Consider the following 17,663-nt stretch of genomic DNA (forward strand, 5'->3'; position numbering starts at 1 on the left):
CTCAAAAAGAAGCACATTAAGGTCATGGAGTGCCCTAGCCAGTCTCCAGAACTTAATCCCATCGAAAACTTATGGAAGGAGCTGAAGAGCCGAGTTGCCAAGCGACAGCCTCGAAATCTTAATGATTTACAGATGATCTGCAAAGAGGAGTGGGCCAAAATTCCATCTAACATGTGGGCAAACCTCATCATCAACTACAAAAAATGTCTGACTGCTGTGCTTGCCAACAAGGGTTTTGCCACCAAGTATTAAGTCTTGTTTGCCAAAGGGATCAAATACTTATTTCTCTGTGCACAATGCAAATACATATATATAATTTTGACAATGTGATTTTCTGTTTTTTTTTTTTTAAATATAATCTATCTCTCACTGGTAAAATTAACCTAACCTAAAAATTCTAGACTGTTCATGTCTTTGACAGTGTGCAAACTTACAAAATCAGCAAGGGATCAAATACTTATTTCCTTCACTCTATGTCCCCTTGTTTTTATCTAGCCTGTGATTGGCTGCAGCAGTCACATGGGATAACCCGTCATCCCTGGAGGCCGGGCTGGACACACAAGCATATAGATCGGGGTAAATATAGACTTTTCTGAGTTGTGATTTTTGTGGCGGAATCACAGCTTTTCCACAGCAAAAATAGCAACATCTGCTATCTGTTTTATCTCCCCAATGAATTCAATAGGGAAAACCTGCAGCAGAAAACCAGCGATTCCACAGCATAAATTGACTTGCTCCGGATTAGAAAAACGCATCGCGGGTCGATTTATAAACGTTTTTTTTTTGGGCTGCTTTTTTAGGTAGAGTGTGGATGAGATTTGTTCAACTCTCACAAGAAAGACAGGCAGAAAATCCCAAAAAAAAAGGAACTTTTATTCACCGATTCAATGTTTCAGCTCAGCAGAGGTTTTCTCAAGCATCTATTCTAAGCTGTCTAAATCTAAGACCGTATTAGTAAATCTGCCCCATTATTTTTGTTTTGATACTTGGGAAAGGCTCTGTTGAGCTGAAAAGTTGCATGGGTGAATAAAAGTTCCTTATTTTTGGGATGTGCTGCCTGTCTCTCTTGTGATACTAGTCGAGGACTATTGAATCCAGTCCTGTTGGGTTTCTACTTCTATTTTATTTGAATTCTGGTGCTGTTATTTCTTGAATGTTTGTTCAAATCTCATCCAATTTGCTGCTACTGTAATATGCTGTGGATTTTCCGCAATGAAATGTTGCGGAAAATCCCCTGGTGTTAAAGCTACGTGTGGACTTACCATAACTATGCTAACATTTTCCAGCAAACATACTTTATATATTTCCATTGCCATATTAAGTAACCCTTGAAGGTTTTCTAGATTAATGCACATTTTTTACATGCTTTTTATATTCAAAATTATATTTGTGTAGGGCTCTGGGGCCTGGTGAATAATGCTGGCATCCCTGGTGATATGGTTCCCCTTGGATGGTTGAAAACAAATGACATTCTTAAAGTCCTGAATGTGAATTTACTGGGGTTGATAGATGTGACACTGACATTACTGCCACTGATCAGGAAAGCTCAAGGAAGGATTGTTAATGTTTCCAGTATTTGCGGCAGATTGCCTATTATTCCAGGTGGTCACAATATCTCCAAGTATGGTGTGGAAGTCTTCTCTGATTCTTTAAGGTGAATATAATTCCTTGAGAGCTGGACATAAAAATGTAAATATAATTGATTTCCCTATTCCCTGATGTTAGGTGGGCTAAGGCTATGTTCACATCTGCATTGTGTACAGGGTGATTCGAAAAGGATGATGCAAAAAGTAAAAGTCTGTAGTTAACCCCTTACCGTCGTAAACAATTTTCAGATTTTCATTTTCATTTTTACCTCCCCACCTTCCAAAAGCCATAACTCTTTCATTTTTTCATCTATATATTCCTATGAGGGCTTGAATTTTGCGGGATGAGTTGTCGTTTTTCGTAGCGCCATTTATTGTGCCATAAAATGTACTAGGAAACAGGAAAAAAATATTTGTGGGGTAGAAAATGAAAAAAAACAACAATTCCTCCATTGCTTTTTGCTCTTCGTTTTTACGGAATTCACCGTGCAATTAAAACAACATGTTATCTCTATTCTGTGGGTCAATACGATTACAGCGATACCAAATAAATAGTTTTTTATATGTTTTACTACTTTTACAAGGAAAAAACGAAGTGTAAAAAATAAAATCTAGCTCTGACTGATGGGCTTTTTATATATAGAGCTTTTGTAAACTAGGATAGGATCCATAAATGTTTCCTATCTGTTTCTTTTAGATGTCCAGCCTCTCTATTGGTAAACGAAAACGTAAAAGCAGACACAGACAATGTGTTAAATGTCGACAGCTTTTACCTGATGATGTAGAGTCTGACTTATGCTCCAGCTGCACTCCTCCAGATTATCTCTCCTTGGGCTCAGAAGCAAAATAATTTTTTTCATGGTTTAAAACCAATTTATCTCAAGCCTTCCAGGAAGTAACTTCTTCACATAAAAATAGAGGTTCTCAGAGAGTAACAAGGAGAATTTCCTCTTCAGACGAGTCCCCTAGACCATCTGTCCCACGGTAGGAGGGAGAATTATTATCTGAAGACTCAGATAGCTCCACAGGAGAAGATTGCCATCTTTGTCATAAAGATAGGGTTAGTTATCTTATAAAGTTGGTGAAAAAGACCGTAGAAACGGATGATCTCAGCGAGTTCAGTTCTAAGAAGGAGAGGCTCTTCTATTTTCCCAAAAAGAAAGCACAGGTACTCCCTCACCACCCCATTCTTGATGATCGCTTAAAATCAGACTGGAAGAAACAAGAGAAAAGTGCAGATCCAGGGGCTAGGTTTAAATCTATCTATTTATTAGACCCAAGTATATTTCAGGAATGGCAGGATCCTCCTAAAGTGGATTTAGCGGTTGCCCGCTTATCAATGAGATCTGAAAGGAGCTCTAGAAGAGGTTCCTATTCGTCAAAGAGGCCTGGGGGTATATTCAAGGGTGTTTACTGTTCCGAAGCCAGATCATCAGTGGAGGCTTATCATAGACCTTACCTAAACAAATTTCTTCTAAAGAAAAAATTCATGATAGACTCCATAAAGTCAGTCATCAATATTTTACAGCAAGAGGACTTTCTAGCATCAATCTTCTTTCCGTCCATTTAGACACCATTCTCTCATAGAAACAGGGAGAGAACCTCCAGCTCACCGGTCTGCGTCTCCAACAGCGTCCATCGGATCCCCGCGACGGCCCGCGGTATGAAACAATAATGTAGAGGAAGAGTGATCCAGCGCTGATGTTGGTTTAAAAGGGAAGTGAGAGTCCCATGTTTATTAGAAAAAAAATTTGAGTAAAAATGGAACGGGAGACGCAGTCCCAAAGTGCAAGTAGTCAGGGTATATGCCCAAGCCTACGCGTTTCGAACGCGGTCTGCGTTCTTAATCATGGCAGACCGCGTTCGAAACGCGTAGGCTTGGGCATATACCCTGACTACTTGCACTTTGGGACTGCGTCTCCCGTTCCATTTTTACTCAAATTTTTTTTCTAATAAACATGGGACTCTCACTTCCCTTTTAAACCAACATCAGCGCTGGATCACTCTTCCTCTACATTACCATTCTCTCATGTCTAAATTAGCACGGATTACTGATCAACAGAAAGAAATCTCAGCTTCTTCCTTCTCAAAGGTTAACTTACCTAGGGTTTCTGATAGACACAAAGTCCTTTACCATCACTCTATCCAAAAGAAAGAATCCTAAATATAAGACGAGGAAGAGGGCGGCAGAACTTCAAGCCCTATCATGTAGGGAACCGTATTTAAGAATTCTACCGCATTGTCTCATTATTCTAACTGTGCCATACTTCTTACCAAAGGTCTCTTCTGATAGTAAAATCAATGAGCAAATTCAGTTACCCACCTTTTTTCTAGATCCACAAAGTGAAGAGCAGGAAAGATTACATCTTTTAGAAGTAAAGAGAGCTGTTACTACTTACCTAGAAAGAACACAGGAATTCAGGGATTCCGATGTGTTGTTTATTCAATTCCAAGGCAAAAAGGCCAGTAAATACCCGCTGGCTAGATGGATTAAGGACACTATTACCCAATGTTATTCCTCTGAAGGTCGCCCGCTTCCAGCAAACATCAGTTCTCACTCTACTCATTCTACCGCTACCTCATGGGCAAAAAGGAATTATGTATGTTTTGACCAGATTTGCAGAACTGCAACATGGGCCTCTACATCAATGTTTGCAAACCAATATAGACTGGACATCCCTGCCTCTAGAGATGCAGCCTTTGGCAGACATGTGCTTGAAGCAGTTGTTTCATCTCCCCCCACCCCTTAATATTGCTTCTCAAATCCCATTTGTATTGTGTGGCCGAGGATGATAAGGAAAGCTAAAATTGTCTTACCCGTAATTTTCCTTTCCTTGAATCCGAAGGCAGCACAACTTTCCCCCCCTTAAGTTTATTGCTACATATTTACACAAGTGGTTAGTGGCTCAGCCCTTCCTATATACCCTAGCTATGCTGATTAAGTGTACTGATTAATTGATTAACCACTCATGTTTTTCTTCTGTCCTAGTAGCCAGGAGGCATAACTAACCCATTTGTATTGTGCTGCCTTCGGAAAAAAAGGAAAGGAAAATTACGGATAAGACAATTTTAGCTTTAGTTGCCCATAGCAACCAATTGCAGCTGCTGACCGAAGCATTCACAGTTAATCATCACAGATACCTATCTTTGTTACACTTCATCCATACGTTGTGCTAGCCTACCTTGGATAAATTTTAACCATTGTACACGTTATTTCTTTCTTTTGGACATCTTAAGCTGATATCATTAAAAGTTATGATGGCACGCGTCTGGACAGAACTGGACTACCGCCTAGACATCTGCCGTGTCACCAATGGAAATCACTTTGAATATTTGTAGTGTATAGGTAAAACTTGGATAGATAGTGTACCTTTTCATGTTAAGAAATTTGTTTTGTTTAGAGAAATTATGTTCTCTCGGTTATAAATACAGAGGCTATAATTTTGCACCATGCTTTTTGAATCCCCTTGTATTTCATTTGTAGCAAAAGCCACAACGCTTTGCCAGATTCATCGTATGACGTATATCACTGGCGCCCAATAGCCCCCAATGACTTATGGGGTCCATTAAGTTCTGTCATAGTGTCTGTCATTTTGACAGGAATGAGAGCGCTGCACGCAGCGCTATTTTTTTACGTGAAATATGACAATCTGTGACAGAAGCACAAATTGCTGAAAAAGTTAATGCTGCCTATGACGGAAAGGTTTTAGAACACAGCGAATTGCAGCTTGCATCAATCTGGTCATAGCGCCCATGCTGACCCTTGTGTACCACGAATTTCGCCTACAATGGGCATGCGAGGATTAAAACCAGACCATGGAGCAACGAAAGAAGGTGGCCTGGTCTAACATTTTCTTTGAAATCATGTGGATGGCCGAGTGAATGTTAGGGAAGTGATGGCACCAGATTGCACTATGGGAAGAAGGCAAGCCAGCGGAGGCAATGTGATGCTCTAGGAAACCTTGGGTTTTGGCATTCGTGTGGATGCTACTTTGACCCTTACCTAAACATTGTTGCAGACCAAGTACTCCCCTTTATGGAAATTATATTCCCTAATGGCAGTGGCCTCTTTCAGCAGGATAATGTGCCAGCCCAAACTGCAAAAATTGTTCTGTAATAGTTTGATGAACATGTCACTGAATTCAAGATGTTGACTTGGCCTCCAAATTCCCTAGATCTCAATCTGATCAAATGATAGAGGATACATGTGTGATCACTGGGGGTCCAAACGCTGGGACCCCCAGCCATAGAGTGAATGGGGGGACCGAAAGTCCCACCGAAGTGCTCCATGAGAAGCATGGGACTACCGAGGTCTGTGTCCAGCTTGTGTGTCCAGAAGCTCCATAGAAATGAACGGAGCGCCGCTCACGCATGTGCACAGGTGCTCCATTCATTCCCCTATACACATTAGATTGCTGTTGGGTCTTGTTGATAATAGCGGAATCTGCTGACATTTATCAAATATTTATTTCCAGCTTAGCCATGTGTTATATGACACTGTTACACATTTTTTTCCCAAGGCCCTCCAACAACCTTGATCTGGTTCTGCATGTTCATAAAGTAGCTCACAGTATCCTTTTTTTAGGAGGGCCTGATGCCACAAAGTTCTCCTGTTCTAACCAGATTTCAAAAACTTCCAGCGCTCAGCACCATCACAGGTTCTTTATGTCTAACACCATATCTGCATGTTCTTTTATTTTTTACTCTTAGTCGCCATATACTGTAGATTCTGTTAATTCCTTAAAGAGGCTCTGTCACCAGATTTTGCAACCCCTATCTGCTATTGCAGCAGATAGGCGCTGCAATGTAGATTACAGTAACGTTTTTATTTTTAAAAAACGAGCATTTTTGGCCAAGTTATGACCATTTTTGTAGTTATGCAAATGAGGCTTGCAAAAGTCCAAGTGGGCGTGTTTAAAGTAAAACTCCAAGTGGGCGTGTATTATGTGCGTACATCGGGGTGTTTTTAATACTTTTACTAGCTGGGCGTTCTGATGAGAAGTATCATCCACTTCTCTTCAGAACGCCCAGCTTCTGGCAGTGCAGACACAGTGTGTTCTCGAGAGATCACGCTGTGACGTCACTCACAGGTTCTGCATCGTGTCAGACGAGCGAGGACACCGGCACCAGAGGCTACAGTTGATTCTGCAGCAGCATCAGCGTTTGCAGGTAAGTCGATGTAGCTACTTACCTGCAAATGCTGATGCTGCTGCAGAATCAACTGTAGCCTCTGGTGCCGGTGTCCTCGCTCGTCCGACACGATGCAGGACCTGTGAGTGACGACACAGCGTGATCTCTCGAGAACACGGCTGTGTCTGCACTGCCAGAAGCTGGGCGTTGTGAAGAGAAGTGGATGATACTTCTCATCAGAACGCCCAGCTAGTAAAAGTATTAAAAACGCCCCGATGTACGCACATAATACACGCCCACTTGGACTTTTACTTTTAAACACACCCACTTGGACTTTTGCAAGCCTCATTTGCATAACTACAAAAATGGTCATAACTTGGCCAAAAATGCTCGTTTTTTAAAAATAAAAACGTTACTGTAATCTACATTGCAGCGCCTATCTGCTGCAATAGCAGATAGGGGTTGCAAAATCTGGTGACAGAGCCTCTTTAAAGCAGTTTGCTGTTGAAGCCTGCTCTGTGTATGACGGGCGGAAGCTCTGGAGTTATTAGGAACTTGTACAACAGAAAAGACATCCCCTTGCTGTTGGTCTAGGGAAGCAACAATATTTTTATATGGTATATAGAGTTATTTTTCAGTCCATTGAGTTCAGATCAAGCAAGTCATTGGTGTAAATTTTTAAGTAATTTCCGCCAGTTCTCTGGTGGAAAAAAGTTGCAAATTTTGGCATCAGCCTTATTTTTAGCACAAAAAAATTGCCATTATTTTTGTTTTTACACTGCTCTTGCCGCTTTTTTTCCTTCTTTCTTTTTTAACTGGGCAGGGATTAGTGGTAGGGGAGGGGCCATTGATGGCCTGACAGATTTACTATAATTTACCATAACTTTACATAAATTATAGCGTAAATCTAGATTTCAGTTTGGGGCTCATCTACAGTCCACGATGCGCCAAATTTATTTAATTTGGCACATCTTACTCCAGCAAGCTTCTTTTTAAGACTGGCGTATAAAATGCCTGCCATTGTCTTCCTGTAATGTAATTTAAAAAAACATTCTGAACATGTCATGATTAAAGCAGTTTAGTAGTGAAATAAAAAAGAAAAGGAAAAAAAATCTACTTTCTATTGTGCACTATTATCCAGTGAGGCCAGAACATATTAGTTGCTGTAAGATTAGAACCCTTTAAAATAATGTTGGGGCCTGAAAAAGGAACAATCCCACCGTACTAAACATCTCTATCAATTTAGAGTTATGTATCATGCTTGTCAGAAGGTAATGATGATCTTATCCTTTACAAATTGATTACTATCGAAGTGTAAAATTATTATATTCATGTTTTCAGACGGGAACTTAATGATTTTGGGGTGAAAGTTTCGATAGTTGAGCCGGGTGCTTTCAACACAAGTCTTTCCGTTTTGCCTTTCATTAAGAAGAGTGTGGAGGATAAATGGCAGATGTTGCCAACGGAGACCAAGAGGATCTATGGAGAACAATACTTCAAGAAGTGTAAGATTCTATATTCTACAAAAAAAAAATTGTGAAAATGGGAATCAAACTGATTCCTGCAGATTAAATGAATGCAGACTGAAAATTACTCATGTATAACCATTTCAAATATTTATTTTTGTAAAATTCTTCAGCTAAATAAGCCATAAATAAATGTTCCATTATGTGTCAGCGTGCAGTCACACACAGCAGATTTTTATGCAAAAATTTCTGGGGCTGATTACCAGTTCTATTCATCTGAATGGAACTTTCAGAAATCCATACACCTGCTGCAGAAACAATCCCATTCAGATAAATTAAACTGATTTTCTGTCACAGAAATTTCTGCAACAAAATGTGCCGCGTGTGACTGCACCCTCATTGAATATCAACTGCACTATACAATCAATGGAGAAGATTTATCAAAACTGGTGCAGTGGGAAAGTGGAGCAGTTGCCCATAGCATCCAATAGGTCACCTGTGCAATCCATGACTGAGGAAAACGTAAAGATGCACTCCGGATTTGAGATCCCCCCCCCCCCTGTTTGTAAATGTAGTGAAGTGTATTGACTTACCTGGTGCTGTATTTCACAGGTAGCCGATCCGTTCCGGGCTGCCGTGGGCTCACGTGATCTGTACTTTGACAGCACAGATCCTAAAGCGTCTGCTGTGGAAACCGGATGTCAGTCTCTTTATTAACTAAACGTTCGACAAACTTCTGACATGTCATAATGACATGTCAGAAGTTTTGATTGGTGGGGGTCCGAGCACTGAGACCCCAACCAATTTCTAAAACTAAGCAGCAGAAGAGCTCGTGAGAGCGCTCAACCGCTTCATTTCTGCTTGGGTTTTTCCGGAAAGCCGATGTATCGAAGTACGGGCTCATAGACTTTCAATTAAAGGGGTTTTCCGAGTTAAAATTTGTATGTGTTAATGCTTTTAACTTGTTAATGTGAATACATTGGTAATGTACTTACAGTTTCAAAGTTTGCCGCGTTTCCCGATGCTGACATGGGGCACATTACTGGTGACATCACTCTCTGCCTGCAGTGTTTATCATCCGTATATCTGTTACGTCGTGTAATTATTCAAATTTTCTTCCTGGTATATGACACATCACTAGTGACGTGCCGTGTATGGGCTGTTCTGTTATACAGGGACCCTGCTTTTCTGGAAAGAAAATTTAATACTTACACCACATAACAAGTATACGGATGATAAACACAGCGGGCAGAGAGTGACGTCACCAGTCATGTGCCCCACGTCAGCATCGGGAAACGAGGCCAATTTTGAAACTGTCAGTACATTAGAAATGTATCGACATTCCTAACTTAAAAGCATTAACCCCCACCAATCAAAACTTCTGACATGTCACTATGACATGTCAGAAGTTTGTCGAACGTTTAGTTATCCTTTAAAGTCTATAAGACTGACATCGAGGCTCTTATAGACAGACACTGTAGGATAAAGGGAATCAGACTGAAGATCATGTGACCCCCGAGGCGGCTCCAAACAGAGCAGCTACTCGTGAAATACAGCACCAGGTTGAGTCAATACACATATGTACATTACACAACATTACATTTACAAACAGGGGGGGGGGGTGGAAAAAACACAAACCTGGAGCGCTTCTTTAATTTACTTCTAATTATACACTATGCTTATGCACCTGACTGCAGAAGAGAATATCTTTATAATGGGGACAATGAAGTTCACTGAGGGATATTATGACTCCATTCTCATCACACCAGTGCCGGCCGATAAGCTTTAATAGGCAAACGTATGACAAGAGAGTGTCCTTTTGGCATACCATGCACAAAGATAAGTCAGGATTCCGCAGGCCCTACTGTATTGAGAAGCACTTTTCAATACTACTTCATACAAAGAAAAATTTATGGAGCAGAACATAATTTTCTTTCAGTCTAAACTGATATTTCATAGTTGCTGTACTTATGGACCTTTATTACCTTTTTTATTATTCTTTGACTGTTTTCTTTTCAGTCAATGGCAGACATATGCAACTGTATAGGCATACAGTAGCGTACATCCGACCAAATATTTGGTGGTAGTGGTACCAATTAAAATAGTCCCACTGAATATAAACAACAAACAGTGAATGTAGCCTAAATAACATATAACGTCCTAGTTATATAAATGGTGGTACTGTGCAGTTTATATTACTTATCACTTTACATTATAAATATGCAGATCTACAAAATATGGACAATATGGTTAAATCAAGTTCTCCTAGGAATTACTTGGTAACAAACTGTATGGAGCATGCACTAACCGCTTGCTATCCCTGGACAAGATACTCTGCTGGATTGGATGCTAAACTATACTACATTCCTCTCTCTTACTTCCCAACATTTGTTATTGATTATTTGGCATCCCTGAAGACACCAAAACCAGCTCAAGGAACTAAGTGACGCCCAGGAGCACAAAGGTGGGTGAGAATAAATGTACTCTAGTTGTCTTTAGCAGACTGTTAAGGCCCTTATACAAGGGAAAATGAGTGTTCACAGAATGCTTGGTCCCGATCATTGCCCTGTGTCTATGGCGACCGCTGTATCTGAGTGGTTTTAGAGGGAGTGGGCTCCCTCTCTCCCCTCACCTGCACCCTGCGATTGCAATCGCGGGTACCGATGGTTTCTATGGCAGCCTGGGGGCCTAACAAAGGCCCCCAGGTCTGCCTTTAGTAAGCGCCTGTTAGGCCATGCCAGAGGAATGGCCTAACAGATGTCTGTCAGTTTTACACTGACAGGCAATAATACACTGCAATACAGAAGTATTGCAGTGTATTATAAAAGGGATCAAAAGAACGCACAGTAAAGTTCCCTAGTGGGACTAAAAAAAAAAATGGAATAAAGTTTCTAATAAATAAATAAATATAAGTCCCAAGTAAAAAAAATTCAAAACCTACTTTTTCCCCTTACAAAATACATTATTATGAAAAAAAGTAACGACCCAACTATAAAACAATTGCATTATTTAACCCGCACGGTGAACGCCTTTAAAAATAAAATAAAAAACCGTTGATAAAAATGTATCAAAACGTCGCATCAACTCCAAAATGGTACGAACAAAAACGACAAGTCGTCCCGCAAAAACAAAAGCCCTCATACAGCTGCATCGGTGAAAAATATGGTGACACAAAAACAAATAATTTCGAAAAAAAAAGTAGTAAAGCATAAAAAAAAGAACTATATATATTTTCTATCGCCACAATCGTAGGGACCCGCTAAATAAAATTATTATGTTATTATACCACACCGTAAACAGACTAAATTTAAGACACAAAATAGAGTGGCGAAATTTCAGTTTTTTTCCTATTAACCCATCAAAAAAGTTAATAAAAGTTAATGAATAAATTATAAGTACCCCAAGATGGTGCTATTAAAAAATACAACTTGTCCCGCAAAAAACAAGTCCTTTTACAGCTATGTCAACAGAAAAAGAAAAAAAGTTATAGCTCTTTGAACGCGACGATGGAAAAACTAAAAAAATTGCTTGGTCATTAAGGTTTAAAATACCTGCGGTATTAAGGGTTTAAGGACCGTCTGAGAATTTACAGATAGTTGGCAACCTTGTTTGATTGGTCTATAACTGAAATAATATAAAATCGTATAATAACTAGACTTTTATATCACCTGAGAATATAAATTTTTCTCTGTAATGTGCCTCTTCAATGTCAAGCCTCATTTTTATTAATGGAGGTGGCAGGCTAGATCTGGTTAGATTGAGAGCTCATGGACATGGTCATGACACGGAGTAAAAAAAAAAAAAGGTTGTATGACAGAGGTATTCTTTCTGGAAGCATTGCTGTAATGTCGGGGTAGGGAAACAGACAAGTGAGCCCTAATCTACCCACCACTCAGTCCCTGCCTACTTGCAACAACCCGCCCTAGGCGACGGGGTACAACTGGGCGACGGTCCCTACACTCAATAGGTGCACGACAGACAAACAGACAAGGGTACAAAGAAGCCAGGGAAATGGGGAAGTTGCCCACGGGAACTCGCAACAAGCGAGGTGAACGAGTCGAGTCAAACCAGGAGATGAGCGAGGTACAAAAACGCAGAGCAGAAGAGTGGTCAGAAAAGCCAAGGTCAATCACAAGCAGAGGATCAGTAGTTCAAGAAGCTGCAGCAGGGCCAGGAAACAAACAGAGAAGAATCACAAGCAAAGGAGGAACAGGAAAGGCAGGTATAAATAGACAGAGGGCAGGAGCTAGCTCCGTCTGGCCAGGCTGTGATAGGCTCTCCCACTCCTAAGCCTGCCATTCTGGGTGGTGGAAGATGGAGTCAGTCTCACAGACATAGAAGCAGGTGCAGACTGATTACCAATGGGCGTCGACACAGAAGTTGTGTCTGGCAGATCCTTTATAGTACCCCCCCCTTTTATGAGGGGCCACCGGACCCTTTCTAGGTGGACCTGGTTTATTGGGGAAACGAAGGTGGAACCTCCTGAGCAATACCCCAGCGTGAACATCCCGGGCAGGTACCGAAGTCCTCTCCTCAGGCCCGTATCCCCTCCAATGGACCAGGTACTGGAGGGAGCCTTGGACCATCCTGCTGTCCAGAATCTTGGCCACCTCGAATTCTACCCCCTCAGGGGTGAGAACAGGGACTGGAGGTTTCCTCGAGGGAGCCAAGGACGGGGAGCAGCGTTTAAGGAGGGAGGCATGAAACACGTCGTGTACTCGAAAAGACGGTGGCAACTCCAGTCGGAAGGAGACAGGGTTAAGGACTTCAATTACCTTGTATGGCCCTATAAACCGGGGAGCAAACTTCTTGGTCGGGACTTTAAGGCGCAAATTCTTTGACGATAGCCACACCAGATCCCCGACCACAAACAAGGGGTTAGCAGAACGTCTTCTATCTGCCTGAGTTTTTTGTATGCTCTGGGTCTCCTCTAGGTTCTTCTGAACCTGGGCCCAGACAGTGCACAGTTCCTGATGAACGACATCTACCTCGGGATTGTTGGAACTACCAGGTGAAATGGAGGAGAACCGTGGATTAAACCCAAAATTACAGAAAAAGGGCGAGGGGAATGAATGAGACCCAATCATATTGACAGTCAGAGATAAAACACCTTAAATATTGTTCTAGAGAATGATTAGTCCTCTTAGTTTGGCCATTAGTTTCAGGATGGAAGGCAGAGGAGAAGGACAGATCAATCTCCAACTTTTTACAGAAGGCTCTCCAAAACAATGAAACAAATTGTACCCCTCTGTCAGAAACAATATTGACAGGGACCCCATGGAGACGCAGGATGTGTTTGACAAACAAGGTAGCTAACGTCTTAGCATTGGGTAGTTTCTTGAAGGGCACAAAGTGGCACATCTTACTGAAGCGGTCTACTACAACCCACACCACCGACTTGCCTTGAGATGGAGGCAAATCGGTAATGAAATCCATGGAGATATGGGTCCAAGGTCTCTGGGGAACGGGCAAAGAACATAGTAAGCCCGCTGGTCGGGACCTGGGAGTCTTGGACCTAGCACAAACTTTACAAGTGGCGACGTAGGCCTTAACGTCTTTGAGCAACCCAGGCTACCAATAGTTTCTGGCAATGAGGTGCTTGGTACCCAGGATGCCTGGATGGCCAGATAGTGCAGAGTCATGATTTTCCCTAAGTACCCTTAGCCGGAATTGCAGGGGAACAAACAGCTTGTTCTCAGGAAGGTTCCGGGAGCTGAACCTTGATCAGCCGCAATTTCAGAGACTAAATCAGAATCAATAGAGGAAATGATTATACCTGGAGGCAAAACACAAGCAGGATCTTCCTCCGAAGGAGGGGTGGCCATGAAGCTACGCGACAGTGCATCAGCCTTAATATTTTTAGACCCGGCCCTATAGGTGACTAAAAAGTTGAATCTGGTAAAAAATAACGCCCATCGAGCTTGTCTCGGGTTTAGCCTCCGGGCAGATTCTAGGAAAACCAGATTCTTGTGGTCGGTAAGGACTGTAACCTGGTGCCTTGCCCCCTCCAGGAAGTGGCGCCACTCTTCAAATGCCCATTTAATGGCTAAGAGTTCGCGGTTGCAATTATCATAGTTACTCTCAGTGGGCGAAAACTTCCTGGAGAAGTAGGCACAGGGGCGGAGATGGGTGAGGGACCTGGTACCCTGGGACAAGACAGCCCCCACTCCCACCTCGGACGCGTCAACCTCCACGATAAATGGCTCCATTTGGTTGGGCTGAACCAGCACTGGGGCCGAGATAAAGCACTTCTTAAGGACCTCAAAAGCCTGGACAGCCTCAGGAGGCCAGTGGAGGAGATCAGCACCTTTGCGAGTGAGATCCGTAAGAGGCTTTGCAATGACCGAGAAGTTAGCAATAAATCTCCTGTAATAATTAGCGAACCCCTGGAAGCACTGTAACGCCTTCAGGGAGGCAGGTTGGACCCATTCCGCCACAGCCTGGACCTTGGCGGGGTCCATGCGGAATTCATGAGGAGTGAGGATTTGACCCAAAAACGGTATCTCCTGCACCCCAAACACACATTTTTCGGTCTTAGCAAACAGTTTGTTTTCCCGAAGGGCCTAGAGCACCTTCCTGACATGCTCAATGTGGGAGGACCAGTCCTTGGAAAACATAAGTATGTCATCAAGGTACACTACAAGAAATACCCCCAGGTAGTCTCTTAAAACCTCATTTATGAAGTTCTGGAAGACCGCGGGAGCATTACACAACCCAAAGGGCATGACGAGGTATTCTAAATGACCTTCGGGCGTGTTAAACGCAGTCTTCCACTCATCCCCCTCTTTGATGCGGATAAGGTTATAAGCCCCCCGTAGATCAAACTTAGAGAACCATTGGGCCCCCTGAACCTGATTGAAGAGATCAGGAATAGAAGGAAGGGGATACTGGTTCCTTACAGTGACCTTATTCAAGTTTCGGTAGTCAATGCATGGCCTAAGACCACCATACTTCTTCCCTACGAAGAAGAAGCCAGCACCTACCGGAGAAGTAGAGGGGCGAATGTAACCCTTGGCCAGGCATTCCTGGATATACTCTCTCATGGCTTCACGTTCGGGACAAGAGAGATTAAATATCCTACCCTTAGGGAGCTTAGCTCCTGGTACCAATTCAATTGCGCAATCATATTCTCTATGAGGTGGTAACACTTCGGAGGCCTCTTTAGAGAAAACATCAGCGAAGTCCTGAACAAACTCAGGTAGAGTGTTCACCTCCTCAGGGAGAGAAATAGAATTAACAGGAAAACATGACGTCATGCATTCATTACCCCATTTGGTAAGATCCCCAGTATTCCAGTCAAAAGTGGGATTTTGCAACTGCAACCAGTGAAGACCTAAAACCAAATCGGACGATAATCCCTGCATCACCAGTACAGAGCACTGCTCCAAATGCATGGAGCCCACAAGAAGTTCAAAAACAGGGGTATGCTGTTTAAAATAACCATTAGCAAGAGGAGTGGAGTCGATACCCACTACCGGGACAGGTTTAGGCAAATCAATCAATGGCATAGCTAGAGACATAGCAAATTCCACAGACATAATATTAGCAGAAGACCCTGAATCCACAAAGGCACTGCCGGTAGCAGACCTACCACCAAAAGAGACCTGAAAGGGAAGCAATATTTTATTACGTTTCATATTTACGGGAAATACCTGTGCGCCCAAGTGACCTCCCCGATGGTCACTTAGGCGCGGAAGTTCTTCCGGCTGCTTATTCTTACGCATAGGACAGGTGTTCACTTGATGCTTGTCATCCCCACAGTAGAAGCAGAGACCATTCTTCCTGCGGAACTCTCTACGCTGTTGGGGGGACACGGAGGCCCCAAGTTGCATAGGTACCTCCGAGTCTTCCGTGGAAGAACGAAGCAACGGAACCTCGGGAGGCATCATGGGGGAGTCAGAGGAGAAAACACAAACACGTTCAAGTCGTCGTTCCCTGAGACGTCGGTCAAGTCGTACCGCTAAAGCCATAACCTGATCTAGGGAGTCAGAAGAGGGATAGCAGGTCTTTCAGGGCGTTCGACAGACCCAATCTAAACTGGCGCCTTAAGGCAGGGTCATTCCACCGAGAAGCTACGCACCACTTCCTAAAGTCAGAACAATACTCCTCAACTGGTCTCTTACCCTGACGTAAGGTCACCAGCTGACTCTTGGCAAAGGCAGTCTTGTCAGTCTCGTCATAAATGAGCCCGAGAGCAGAAAAGAAAAGATCAACGGAGGAAAGTTCAGGGGTGTCAGGAGCCAAGGAGAAGGCCCATTCTTGGGGCCCGTCCTGGAGCAGGGACATAATTATACCCACCCGCTGGCTCTCAGAACCAGAGGAGTGGGGCTTTAAGCGAAAATAGAGCCTACAACTCTCCCGAAAGGAGAAAAAAGTCTTCCGGTCCAGTGAGAACCGGTCAGGCAACTTGAGGTGGGGTTCAAGAGGTGAGGTGAGGGGCACTACCAGGGTAGCATCAGGCTGGTTGTCCCTCTGAGCCAGGGCCTGGACCTGTAGGGAGAGTCCCTGCATTTGCTGAGCCAGGGTCTCAAGGGGGTCCATAGTAGTGTCAGGGACCAGGGTAGACTAGGTATATGGGCTTGTGATTATGTAATGTCGGGGTAGGGAAGCAGACAAGTGAGCCCTAATCTACCCGCCACTCAGTCCCTGCCTACTTGCAACGACCCGCCCTAGGCGACGGGGTACAACTGGGCGACGGTCCCTACACTCAATAGCTGCACGACAGACCAACAGACAAGGGTACAAAGAAGCCAGGGAAATGGGGAAGTTGCCCACGGGAACACCGTGAGCAACAAGCGAGGTGAACGAGCCGAGTCAAACCAGGAGATGAGCGAGATACAAAAACGCAGAGCAGAAGAGTGGTCAGAAAAGCCAAGGTCAATCACAAGCAGAGGATCAGTAGTTCAAGAAGCTGCAGCAGGGCCAGGAAACAAACAGACGAATCACAAGCAAAGGAGGAACAGGAAAGGCAGGTATAAATAGACAGAGGGCGGGAGCTAGCTCCGTCTGGCCAGGCTGTGATAGGCTCTCCCACTCCTAAGCCTGCCATCCTGGGTGGTGGAAGATGGAGTCAGTCTCACAGACATAGAAGCAGGTGCAGACTGATTACCTATGGGCGTCGACACAGAAGTTGTGTCTGGCAGATCCTTTACAAAAGGACTGGCAGATTGGGAAGCTGGAACTGGATACTCCATTTTGAATACCGAAAGCCATGCCGCAGGGAAGTCGATACATCCGTTAACCTTCTGGACTGTCCGGTATTTCTCGTTGATAATGTGAAGAGGTCTGATGGGAGATAGCGGGGAAATGTGGGTTGCTACAGTTGTTTTATCTCTGTGTAGGTTAACATTACCATCTTTAATTATATGCACAGACACCCCGTAACCATTAGCCACGGTATAACAGCTACACTTATACCTTTACAGGTTACTGATAGGTTTGCCCATGGGAGGGGTATACTCTCATGGAAGTCCCCACAGGG

The 17,663-nt window shown here is 43.3% G+C and overlaps 2 protein-coding genes across 6 annotated transcripts in view; both read left to right on the forward strand.

Moving 5' to 3' along the window:
- NACA (nascent polypeptide associated complex subunit alpha) overlaps window positions 1-17,663 on the forward strand; it is a 495,234-nt gene that overhangs the window by 77,169 nt on the left and 400,402 nt on the right. The gene's annotated exons all lie outside the window — the stretch shown is intronic.
- Window positions 1-17,663, forward strand: part of LOC142742376 (retinol dehydrogenase 7-like) — a 54,188-nt gene that overhangs the window by 23,653 nt on the left and 12,872 nt on the right. For both annotated transcript variants that reach the window (XR_012881365.1, XM_075852022.1), the window contains exons 3-5: window positions 1,396-1,654; window positions 8,058-8,221; window positions 10,409-10,646. Coding sequence is in view for 1 of the 2 variants with exons in the window: in XM_075852022.1 (XP_075708137.1) it covers window positions 1,396-1,654; window positions 8,058-8,221; window positions 10,409-10,629 (644 nt within the window). In the remaining variant the exon portion in view is untranslated. The remainder of the gene's footprint in view (window positions 1-1,395; window positions 1,655-8,057; window positions 8,222-10,408; window positions 10,647-17,663) is intronic.

This window comes from Rhinoderma darwinii, chromosome 2, assembly GCF_050947455.1.
Source record: "Rhinoderma darwinii isolate aRhiDar2 chromosome 2, aRhiDar2.hap1, whole genome shotgun sequence".
Classification (NCBI taxonomy): Eukaryota; Metazoa; Chordata; class Amphibia; order Anura; family Rhinodermatidae; genus Rhinoderma; species Rhinoderma darwinii.